Source organism: Balearica regulorum, chromosome 26 (assembly GCF_011004875.1).
Source record: "Balearica regulorum gibbericeps isolate bBalReg1 chromosome 26, bBalReg1.pri, whole genome shotgun sequence".
NCBI classification, from domain to species: Eukaryota; Metazoa; Chordata; class Aves; order Gruiformes; family Gruidae; genus Balearica; species Balearica regulorum.
This window is the reverse complement of record NC_046209.1, coordinates 5,412,294-5,425,115: the sequence shown is the minus strand read 5'-3', so window position 1 is coordinate 5,425,115 and position 12,822 is coordinate 5,412,294. Positions and strand designations below refer to the sequence as shown.

The 12,822-nt window shown below is 46.3% G+C and overlaps 1 protein-coding gene across 7 annotated transcripts in view; it reads right to left on the bottom strand.

Moving 5' to 3' along the window:
* The window catches only part of RANBP3 (RAN binding protein 3), a 49,476-nt gene extending 44,267 nt beyond the window's left edge, over positions 1–5,209 (bottom strand). For all 7 annotated transcript variants that reach the window (XM_075776427.1, XM_075776422.1, XM_075776426.1 and 4 more), the window contains exon 1: positions 5,106–5,209. In XM_075776427.1, the coding sequence (XP_075632542.1) occupies positions 5,106–5,127 (22 nt within the window). In that variant the 5' untranslated portion in view covers positions 5,128–5,209. The remainder of the gene's footprint in view (positions 1–5,105) is intronic.
* Positions 5,210–12,822: the final 7,613 nt, after the last annotated feature.

Sequence of the window (12,822 nt, the reverse complement as noted above, 5' to 3'; positions counted from 1 at the left end):
CTTTTACATATTAAAGACAAAATAAAAGTTTCATACACCATGCTTAAAGCACAAACCTTTTGAGTTTGCAGAGCACGTGTTATTTCATTTCCCAAGCCCTTGTGGCATTAATCGAAATAAGTCACCCTCTGCATTAGGTAATTTTACTATTTCAGCTCAGGTACTTCACAAAGCAAATGTTACAAGACAGGAATAAAAAAAAAAGTAGCTTATTTTCACATGACAGGAAGAAGAAAACCATGAGGCAGCCCAACTACTTTGCAATGTAGATAAAACATTTATAAAGAACTCCAAAAAGTGTTAACAAAAACTAAAGCATTTAGACAGTTCTATCTTCTAAATTAAATAGTACTTTATGGCATTTGAGTGTGAATTATTAGGAAATCTCAAAAGAAAAAAAACAAACCCAATCACTCAGTCTAACTTTGCATCCACTAGTTTATCTGAAGTAAATCACTATGGGAAAAAGTATCTTGATTATAGGGTCTACAAACAGAGACAGTGGTGCAGCTTTTCCCCTCAAAGTAACAACAGACCTTCCTCTCTCTGAAAGCTGCCATGAGGCAAACAGGATTATATAGTCAGGGCAAAAAAACTCCAGAAACAGCACAGAAGCAACGTTAGCATCATACCAGGCTGGCAGAGGAACGATACTCTCACTCTGAAAGAACTGCTTTAATTATCTCACCTTCTGTACGTTTAAGGCAGTTACAGTAAACTTGCCAAGCATGCAGTTCATGATTGTAATAATTTCATAAAGCAAAATAAGTTGTGCTGTTTGGTGTTTAAGGAGAGAGTTTGCCAACACAGGTGGTACAGACACCTCCTGAAGAGGACACGTGAAGAAAGCCATCAAGTTTTAGCCCTGAGAAAAACTTGTGCCTTTTCAATGGCTGAAAAGGGATAAAATAATTCATTCTTAACACAAGGAAATCCTATCTAAAGAACAGCTTCAGCAGCAAGTTATATACAAACAAATTACTAGTTGTATATTAACAACAAGTTAATGAGAAAAGCATTCAGGTTTACATGAATATATGCCTGACGGGAAGCTGTCCAGTTCTCCATGATACTTCACTGCCACGTGCACAACGTGTCAGTTTTAAGACATGATCCAGCTAGAATACCAAAGAACATCATACCAAAGACTTCAGAGAAAAGTCTTGATATCATTCATACTTTATACAATAGTAACAATAACAATTGCGCCTACCATTCCAAAATCCTGGTTTTCAATGATCAAACTTCTCACAATGCCAGTCCCCAAAGCTTTTATCACAACATCACTAAATCTTTGTGACAAACTTCACACAACTGGGGAGAAGTTACTCTCTCTTCCTCTTCATTAGCTCCACACTTGCCAGCTCATCTCCTCTTATGAGGAAGGGCAGTGCCAAGACCAGGACCTGTTCCTATGAGATTTCACAGTACAAGCTTCTTTGGAAAGGGGCGCTTGGTCCACCTCCTCCTTCACCCCCCTTCTCTACAGTAGAGGACCCCCTTAACCCAACAACCACCTTCTTGCCATCAAACCACTACAAAGAGGTAGGTGTACAGTTTCACCAACTCACTAGAGAAAGACACGTGAATGGAAAAAATTCAAGGAACAATTCAAATGAAGAAAATGAAGTAGTTATGAGAATATTAGAGGGAATGCTTGTAGCTTTGAAGAAATGCATCACAGAAAGATCATCCATTAAAATAGTTTGAAGGTGTAAAGGACATTGGTAGAATGGTTATTTGGAGGCAGTACTAACATCTTAGTGGTGATCTAAGACAATAGATTAAGACAGACATCAGAATTTGGGCAGAGAATGGATTGAAAGCAGCCCTGAGGAGAAGGACTTGAGGGTATTGATTGATGAGAAGCTCAACATGAGCTAGCAGTGTGCGCTTGCAGCCCAGAAAGCCAACCGTGTCCTGGGCTGCATCCCCAGCAGCGTGACCAGCAGGTCGAGGGAGGGGATTCTGCCCCTCTACTCTGCTCTTGTGAGACCCCCCTGCAGTGCTGCATCCAGCTTGGGGGTCCCCAGGACAAGGACATGGAGCTGTTGGAGCGAGTCCAGAGGAGGCCATGGAGATGATCACAGAGCTGGAGCACCTCTGCTACGGAGACAGGCTGAGAGAGTTGGGGTTGTTCAGCCTGGAGAAGAGAAGGCTGCGGGGAGATCTAATTGCAGCCTTCCAGTACCTAGAGGGGCCTACAGGAAAGATGGTGAGGGACTGTTTATCAGTGAGTGTAGTGACAGGACAAGGGGGAATGCGTTTAAGCTAAAAGAGGGTAGATTTAGATTAGATCTAAGGAAGAAATTCTTCCCTGTGACGGTGCTGAGGCCCTGGCACAGGTTGCCCAGAGAAGCTGTAGCTGCCCCTGGCTCCCTGGCAGTGTTCAAGGCCAGGTTGGATGGGGCTTTGGGCAACCTGGGCTAGTGGAGGGTGTCCCTGCCCACAGCATGGGGTGGGACTGGGTGGGCTGTGAGGTCCCTTCCAAACCAAATCATTCCATGATTCTCTGTATCTAGAAGGTAAAGATGATATACTGTTGGAAAAACCAATGAACGAATTGAAAGAAAGGGGTGCCATGGTAAAAGCGACAGGTTAAAAAAGCTTTGCATTAGTACAATGAAAGGACACAGGCAGAACAAAACAGCACTTTTCAAGGCCAGAAGAAGGTTTGTTGCAGTAATCAGGTAAGAGTCTAAGCAAGTTTCACTTGCATGAACAGACAAGAAAAGCTATTGTTCAAACACGCTAAGCAAAAACAAGCTGTAAGAATGACTGAGACCTCTTTCTAGGTACTTGTGTCTACTACGTGTCAAAGAATAATTAGCTTCACACCTCACAATGAAGAATGATTGAGATAGCAGTGTTGTACAGATCAAGATGAAGTAATATTAAGAGCTTTGTTTTAACCACGCTTGGTTTGTGAACATGAACATTTAGCTATCAAATACTTCAAACACAAGAAGATCAATATGAAGCACAAGATTAAAGAATTATCAGTACCAAAACAGTCACTTCATATATTTGACTGAAAATACCTGGGTGCGAGGAAATAAAACCTTTACCTACAGAACTGGAAAAATAAAACAGATTGATGTGTTTAAGAATGAGGAGAAAAATCAAAGTCACCCGAGAACATCACTGCCATGTAAGAGACAGCTAACAAGGCAAGTAGAAAGACAAGGAAATCCATTGACTTTCAGCAGAAGGATACCAATTCCAGAAAGCATGTGTATTTGCACTGGTATACAAAGAACAGACACCCCAAAAATGGAACCAGATGAAAGAAAACTAACACCAATCATTGCAGCCAATGATATTAGAATGAGCAGAAGATATAATACTTCAGAAGCAAGTTGATCTTGCCTTATCTTAGGAAAGATTATATCACATTCTTATTGCAAGAAGAAACAGAAGAGCAAAGGATGAAGATAACAACTCTGAAAGAAGATGCGAGCACAAACTAAAGAGATTAGCAGGAGAGGGAAGTCACTGGAGTCAGGAAAGGGTCTGAAGAAGAAAAAAAAGAGAGAAAAAGGAAGATCAGATGAAAAAGCAAAGATGGCACCACACTTCCCCACCCCTCCCGCAACAGCCTACACGATTCTGCAAAAATATAGAGGTAGGGTAGAAACACATGACAAGTCGGCATCAAAAGACATAAAGAAACATTCAGCATTGAGCTCAGTATTTCCCACTACAATGGGGAGGTAAAACAAAGGGGCTTGCATGACTTAAGATAGTCATTCCCAAACTTCTGGTTCTGAAAGAACACTATAAAGCAACAAAATTTATTATAAAGTCATTACAACGACAGCAAGTAAATACTGCCATTAGTTTCACGCAAATTAGTCGTTACACATTTGACTATTTACTACCACTCTTGAGACCACTGATCATGCCTCTTCAGGCACTGACAGCTCATCTTCAGTTTGGGAGTCAACAGCCCAAGACATGCTGCATCACAGGATTTGTCAAATAACTTAAGTGTAATTATGTGGTTAGCTGCTTGTAGACTTCATCTTCATAAGCTACACCTGCAACAGATATTTGCTTCCTGTTGTTTAACATTAATATCAGAATTGTAATTACTACTGGTACAGAGTTCAAATGTAAGAAACTATCCTGAAAGAAGGGGCACACACACTTTCATTCACCCCCTTCCAGGCACTTCCTCCCCTCTTTCACCCGCCAAGAAGAACAAGGAGAAACAACAGACACAGCCAGGGCAAACTTGGTTTTGCAGAGACTTTGAGGGAAGTTGGTCATTCTCAAAGGCAAACTGTTGATGCCCACTGCCACTTAAACAACATCCTACACACTCTGGAACAGAATATCCAAATCCTACAGCAGTGCAGCCCATGTTTTCCTAACCTTCTTCAGAGAGAAGTGAAGTCACTATTTACTCCAGAGGCTTTCAGCTTAAAAATAATATATATATATTATTACACCTCACCAAGTTTTACATAACCGGCTCTATTCCCTTTGCTAGAGGGAGGATTAACACAAGGGGGAATTAAGGAAAGATTTACAGCAGTCCTACGGTTGCGGACAAGGACCCCAAAAAGCAACTGGACGAGGAGAGATACGAAGCGGCTCACAAATCCCCCGAGAGAGAAGCGCAGCGCTCGCTGCCTCAGTGAGCGGGGCTCGTCCCGCGGCGCCCGGGGGCGGCAGGACACGCTTTCCGCGCTGCAGCAACACGGACCCGCCGGCGGCCGCCGCCGCCGCCCCCGGGAGCCACCGCGCCGCAAGCCCGGTGCCACGGCCCGGCGGGAGGCACCTGCCAGCGCAGCAGCCCCGGACCGCCGCCCCGCACCAGCCCGCAGCCGCCTGCCTCGCGGCTGGCCCCGCAGGGCAAAGCGGAGCCGGCGGGGAGCGCGGCGGCCCGGCCCGGCGCTCCCTTTGTCCGGCCGCTCGTCCCCGAGGGGCCGGGGCACGGAAAGGCCGCAGGGAGCGGGCGCTTCCGAGGGTAGGCCCTCGCCCGGGCGCGCCTCTAGAGCGGATCGCAGGGCCAGGCTCGGACCGGGACCGCGGCGGCGGCGCCGGGCTGGTGACGGGCCCGCGGCCGGCACCGCTGCGCACCGCCAGCGCCCGCCTACCTTCGTTCGCTAGGTCCGCCATTTTACTTCCTCAATCACGCCCACAATGCATCGCGCCGCCGGACGGCTGCCACTTACAGCGGGCCCGCCGGGCAGCGCATGCGCCAAAGCACGGCCGTTCCGTGGCGGCATTGCGCATGTGTGGGTGCCTCGGCTGGGCCGCGGGCGGGGTGCACTCGGCTGCCCCGGGGTGGGCGGGGCGCGATTATGCGCATGCGCGGGGGCGGGAGCGGTGCGCGAGCTGTCCGCGGCGTCCGGCGGCTGAGGTGCCTGAGGTGCCTGAGGTGCCTGAGGTGCCTGAGGTGCCTGGGGTACCTGAGGTGCCTGAGGTGCCTGTCCCTCGGGGCTGCTGCCACGCGGCCCAGACCCACGTCTCGGCCCACGTCTCGGCCCAGGTCTCCGCGGTGTCGGCTGGGCCGGGCTGGGCCCGAGCGCGCAGCCTGGCTGCGGTCCGCCTGCAGCGACAGGTTATGGGGATCCCCGTGCCCCCCACCGCGCTCTGCGGCCCACTCCCCGTGCAGGGACCCAACACCTGCGATCGTCAGACTGGGGCCTCTGAGACCGGCTGTCCGTTCCATTGCAGTGCCCTCCGGTCTGCCTCCGTAGCCTCCCATGGCTGCAGGACCCAGAAGTTCACTCTATGAGTTAAACGATCTTTGATTCCTGTTACAGCTTTCATTAGTACCTCACAGTTAAAAGTCTTGCAGGATTTACTGGATTTACTGCAGCTCCATCCTGAAGATCAGTATTTGCCATTCTCTGTGACTACCATCTCCAGAACTGCACATAAGGCTCAAAATGTAGGTGCACCAAAGCTTTATGTGGCCACAAAATGATAACTGTATAGTGTATACAGTATAGAGATGGTATAGTACATAAGCACACTCTGGTGCTCTCGTTGCTCTCCTGATGGTGCCTCGTGTTTCGTTGGCTTCTTTGGCAGCTGAGCTGACGAGGTCTGTGCACACTAATGAGGGAGCCAACAGCAGCTCCCTCAGAGGTGGACACCGAGAGAGACGCGACTTTAGTCTTACCCCTAGTGATTGCCTCGAGGTGGTGGCACGGTGTAAGAACACCATGTGCGGTGCCTGACCGTTTGAATACATCCCTCACGAGACATCACACTCGCAGAGAGCAGAATCTCAGGGTCAGGCTCCTGATCCTTCCAAGTATCATGCATCTAAACCATCTGCTTTAGCCGCTAGGAGAATTTTTCATCAGGGATAAAACGGCAAGACTGGCAAAAGTTAGTAAGAATAAATGAATGGCACCGATTTAGAAAAACATGGGATTCCTATCTGTAAATCAATGTCCATTGTCAGCATTTGGTGGAACTTTTCTGTAGATTGAACAATAATATTTGGAGTTGTATGATGACTAGCGCAAGCTGTTGAATGAGCAACACAGGGGGCACAAGAAATCCAGGTGGTTTCTAAAGGGTGTTGGGAACAAATTCTTACCACACTTGCTGGATGGGCCATCTAGTTCATGATCTAGTTCAGCTGGGCATCCTCCTGGATCTGGTACGACCAAGGAAGGGCTGTTTGGGGATGTGATAATCAATGGCAGTGTTGACTGCAGCAACCATGAAGTTGTGGCATCCAAGGTCCTGAGGGGAGTCAGAATGGCAAATGGCAGACTACAGACCCTTCAAGAGAATTGACCTTGGGTTATTCAGGTACAGGTGAGGTGAGATTCTGTGGGAGGCCGCTCTGAAAGACAAAGCAGCTCAAGAGAGCTGGCAGCTCATTAAGGACATCTTCCTCCAAGCGCAAGCGCAGTCTGTCCCAGCAATCAGGGAAATAAGTAGATATGTCGGGAGACAAACTCTGCCAAACATAGAATTTGTGAATGCACAAAAGAGTATACAGGAGATGGAAGCAAGAACAGACTACTAAAGAGGAATATAGAAATACTTCTTCAGCATGCAGGAATGGTGTTAGGAAAGCCAAAACTCAACTAGACTTGAAACTGGCAAAGGACATCAAATGCTGTCTTTGTCTCACTCTCCACCAAGGAGGTCTCCCAGGCCTCTGTGCTTAGAGACAGAATTCAGACAGAGACAGGATCAAGTCAAGAATCTCTTGAGACCTCGCAGCCCACACAAGTCTGTGGGACCCAGTGGGCTGTGTCAGAGGGGGCTGAAAGCTGGCTTATGTCACTGAGCAGACACGCTCCATCATCTTCAAAAGGTCATGGAGATCAGGGAAGGCCATGTCCGCATTCAAGGGGGCACTTTAAGCAACAGAAGAACCTCTCTAACCTCTCACCCAGCAGGTTACCGAGGCAGAAGAAAAATACCATTAAGAGTGTTGCTTTTCACCCAAGGTGGGTCTGCCATCCTTCCCTGGCTTAAATAAACTCACCACTATTGGACGTGCTACGTGGTCCTGAGCAAGTCATCCCCAGGGTCGCTGAGGGCAGGGCTCTGGGCATGGTCCACAGATACCTGGAGGACACATAGCAAGGCTTCAGAAAAATTTGGGTTAGGCCTGAGCAGGAACCTCTCCTTTCTGGAGCTAGGAATGGGAAAGAGATGTGGAAAATTAGCGTTTGTCTAGAATAAGTCCCAGATCCTCAAGGCTGCTGAACTCATTGACTTCCATGGGGATTAAGCATATGAATTCTGGAGAGGATCCAAGACTTAAAATAAAAGGGACATGGCAGAGAAAATCGTTCAAGGAAATTAATAATAATTAATATTATTTAGTTATTCTGTGTTTGGTGCAGAGGCTGAATACAAAGTATTTGAATGCAAAGCCTGATGCATAATGCCTGTAAGGAGGCTAAAAAGGGAGGCTGAGCAGTTAACTCTTCAGTGAGTACCATTGCATCTGCTCCCCGGAGAGGAAAAAAGAGGAATTTCATCATGATGGCTAAAGCCACAGCTGCACTCACAGACTAAATACAACTTTTCAGAGACTAGATGCAACTTTTGACAACTAACAACAGCCAAGAAAATATCCAGCAAGCACCTAAGAGAATAGGAGGGTAGGTGGTCTGCGATCACATTCCAACAGTGCAGGTACTGGAATTTGAGAGTGGGCAGAGCAGAGAGCAAGGAGAAAGTAGCGGGCAGACAGGCTTTTCGGTCGGGTCTTTGAATTCCTGTTGTCACAGTGAGCCGGAGGACTGCTAAATCAGAATGAGCCCCAGGCAATATTAGTGAAACCCTGGTCATTAGGCTGCAGTATTTTTTATTTGTTCCCAGCTGACTTAAAGCTGATTTTATCATCTCATCTGATCATGGCCTTAGATTTTGAACAGCTTTGTAAGATTTTTTTGTTTCATGCATGTCCACTGGCAGCTTACAGGGCTAGGCATTAGTGTGTGATGTCCAAATGGCAGCCTGAGTCTATGTGTGGGTCTAGACCTTGTATGTGCCTCTTCCCTGGAGAGCTGGATCATGTTAGGTGCAGACAATTTTGCAGAGAATTTAGCTGAAAACATTAGCATGTCTCTAATCACACAAGATCCATAATTTTCAGTGATATGCAATGTGGCTACTTGTCCTGATTTTGGCAGGGATAGAGTTAATTTTCTTCCTAGCTGCTGGTCAGTGCTGTGTTTTGGATTTTGGAAGAGAATAATGTTGACAACACACTGATGTTTTAGTTGCTGCCAAGCAGTCAAGGCCTTCTCAGCTTTTCATACAGGCCTGCCAATGAGAAGGCGAGGTGGGGACACAGCCAGGACAGCTGACCCAAGCCAGCCACAGGGATATTCCATACCATATGATGTCATGTTCTGTATAGAACCGAGGGTTGGCCAGGAGGTGGGGCAGCTCAGGAACTAGCTGAGCATCAGCTTCAGGTGGTGAGAAATTGTGCTGTTTATCACTTGCTTTGTATATTCTTTTATCATTATTTTTATTATTATTCTCTTCCTTTTCTGTGCTATTAAACTGTCTTTATCTCAATCCACGAGTTTCACCTTTTTCTTTTCAATTTTCTCCCCCATCCCACTGGGGGGACAGCGAGTGAATGGTTGTGTGGTTGTTTTAGCTGCTAGCTGGGTTAAACCATGATACTGACTTAGCTCCAGTTTTTATGGAATTACGTTCCTGTCCCAAAGCAGACATGTCCTACAAACTGAGCCAAACACTAATATTGAAAAGGTGTCAGAGTAATTACCCATTATGTGGTGTCTAAAAAACAATAATTACATTTTGAATTTAAGTCCTTATTCTGATACAGATATCCATCATGGAGAATTTCACTTCAGAGCATTAAAGCCTGTTAAACCTACAAGAAACTGTGAACATGCTTTTATCGTGGAAATGTCGGGCAGCTTTAATTATAGGAATTACTGTGCTGTGCTTCTCTAATGAATACGTGGTACTACCATAGTGGGTGGTGTGACCTAGTTAAGGGAAGTGATTTAGCAAGAACGTACCTCAGAAAGTTACACTCACTAGACCTTAAGCGCCAGCAGGTCACAGTGTGTTCTCTATTCATGTTCTAATTAGAGCCCATACTTCTCCAGCATCATTAGCATGAGAGGAAATGTATCAGTTTTTTCCTAACAGAGTTTGAAGGCCAGATTCTGATCTAATTTATCTTCAAGTAAGTCTATAATAATACCAGGGTAAATGTGATTCTGGCACGTTATTATTTCAATAAAAAGTAAACTCCACCCACACCAACTTTACAGTTCCTGTGACTTTTAGAAATTAATTACAAGAGTTATCTGTACCCTGTGAGCTTGTCAACTTGCTGATATAACTAGAATCTATTTTGGGTGCATGCCATTAAGATACTATAAATGCCATACTTTCTGATTAGTACTATTGTTAGGTCAGCATTTCTAAAGGGACATGGCCTAAAAGTCACTATGACTTTGACAAATTAAACATTTTTCCATGGCTGAGCTCTCAAGAAAAAAACCCAAAAACCCCCAACCCCCCAAAAAAAACCCCCAACCCACCCTGTTTGAAGGCTTTCTACTTCTGAGACTTTTTAATTTGGATGAGCTGAGACACTGAAGGATACACAGTGTTGTGTTCCACAGAATGATAGTAACAGCATCACTCAGCACTGTGATCCATCGCCGTAAGCATCCATTAGCAAGAGAAGAAACAGGCTCTAGAGTGAAGACAGCACCACAGGTAATCATGATCTCATTCCCAAGTCTATTGCTCTACCAGTGCCCTGGACAAGAAGGTAGTCACTAGATGTTCACACCGTGTTGGTCAGAAGACCTTGTCCGCTCTTGGTGGTGGACCTGGCTCAAGCAGAAAGTTGTGCCAGAGGCCTCCAGAGGTCCCGTCTACCAGCACTTCTATCATTTGCAGTGATACAGTGACCATTATTTATTGGGAAGCACATCCAGGACTCTGTGTACGCCAGGTTCTGCTGGATTTGATCCACTTGAAAACCTATTTTTTAACTTGTCTCTGCACTGATGCAGTTATTTCTCAGAGGACTTGTTCCTTATGGGACAAGAGGGCTGGCAGGGACAAGGAACTGCAGGAAGGATAGGGCTTCAACAGCAGCATGGGTTTATGCCAATACTCAGCTGACCAATGTCATGGGCTTTCCCATCTGCCAGACCATTTCTGTGGGTCTTCTAGACCCATTTCAGAACGACGTTTTGTTAGAATCCTGATCCCTCTTGTGACTGCTGAGATCCTCTGTTGCATCGTGACCCTCAGCCAGAAACTGCTGTGGAATGACATTGGGTTATTGAAAGCTGCCAAGCCATAGATTTACAAAGATTTGCTGCTGGTAATTGCAACAATAACAAAACCACCTTTGTTGGCCTGATTTTAAGGCACACGCAACTGTGAAGACAGTGTTCATAAGCTGTTGTGAGTGTCTTTAACAACATGACAGTGATGTTGGTTACCACCATTAATGTTTTCAGAGGTTCTAACTCAGCAGGTGATTTCTTTTGAAACATTTTTTTCCCACTTAGGGAGGACTGAGCTGTAGGTTTTTCCCTGAGGAAGGAAAGCCATCAATCTTACTCCAGCTGTAAGGAAAGAGGTCATCTCCTGACAGTTTTGAGGAAGCCCATGTGAGGAACCAACCACCTGCACAGCCTACACCTTGTCTTTTCTCTGGCATCTGGCATAGTTGCAGAAGGCTTTCAGGCTGTTACTGAATTCGGTTCCTCCTAATATCCTCATTTGCAAGGATTCACAATGATTTCAGTGGGAAAATCTCCAAGGTAAAATACTTGCTATGGTGAAAGGGTCAGTAGGTCCTATCAGTGGATTGATTCACGAGTGAAGCTACTCACATGCTCACACACTGCAGAACTGAACCTGGCTTATAAAAATAAGGGAATATTAGTGCGCTTACTCCGCATTTCCAGGAACTGTATGCAAGTTCAGCTGCAGACCCTGTAACAGCAACAGCACGAAGCAACGCACCACTGGCATGAAGGGGAATGTTCTTGTGTTAATTCGCTTTGCATGTAACAAACAGCCCAGCTGCCTGAAACTCTAGAATTTAAATGACTTCCTGCTGGCACACAGCCCTCCTTGTCCAGGCATCGCTTAAGGGTCAGCTGAGAAAAGCACCCAGTCTCCATGGGCTGTGGCACAGCCCTGTCCTGTGGCTGTGGTGTGATCACCAGCACCCATTAGATGGTGGTGTAGGATAACAAGAAGGAGGGTTCCTAGGCCCTGAGAGCAGAGGCCCAGGTGTTGCTTGCCATGAGGGGCTGAGAGATGTGCCAAAACACAGGACCTGCAGGCACAGTCCTAAAAACACCATGGTGGGATCACTGAAGCTGCCTTCCTAGGAAAAACTGATGTTTTCTCTTGGAGGAAGCAAGCTGGGTTACTCCAAGTTGTGGATCGCTTCCAGGAAAGTGCATGTGCATGAGGGCAACTAAGCCCACTCACAAACACAAAGAAATGCCTTGGAAGGGTTCATAGCCTGTAGTTCACATCTCTAATTCACTTGAAATGTGAATGCTGCTTCCAAGCGTTGACCCTGCAGGCACACTGGTCCAGGACTCGAATCAATGCACTGGTGGTCCTCATAGCTCTGTGTAGGTTCTACATGATGATGGAGCCCGAAAGTGTAAGGCTTTCAGTAATTAGGGCTATTCACGGGCTGAATTAGAAGGCTTAGAAATCTTGCTCATCTCCCTGCACTGCTGGGAGACCATGGCAGTTTGGGCCTGTGTTTGGCACAACTTACGAGCTGAAGTGCAAACAGCATTTCCTCTGCAGCCAGCACAGTGTGCAAGCAAAAAGGGAGATTTACGCCCATTCTCTGACAGGACTGGAGAGCATTTTTGTTCTCAGACTTTGTTTTCTTGAAGTGCTTTCCTGAGGCGATAGAGGAGTACTGGCACATGGACCAGTGAAGGGGTGAATCTCCATCCTTGGAGAGTTTCAAATTTGACTGGACCAAATTCAACTGAGTAACCTGATGTAACTTTGAAGCCAGCCTTGTTTCAAGCAGCTAGTTAAAGTACAAAATGTCCTGCCCTACCTATATGTTTCTATGATTCTGTGATATCTTTGATCTCTTTCATTTAAAACTGTCTGAAATGAGCTGTGCAGGTAGAAGAAGAGGACGTGGGCAGTTATAACTGCACCTGCCTGTCCATCTGAATAGGATCAACGTGCAAAAAGATGTAAGACCACATTTGTGGTGTTTGATCCCTCCCAAAGGTGCATGCACGCAGCCCCAGCCTCCAGAGACCAGCAGCTGATTTTTACTGGAGCATTTTTCCTTCTGAACATAACCACTAGATG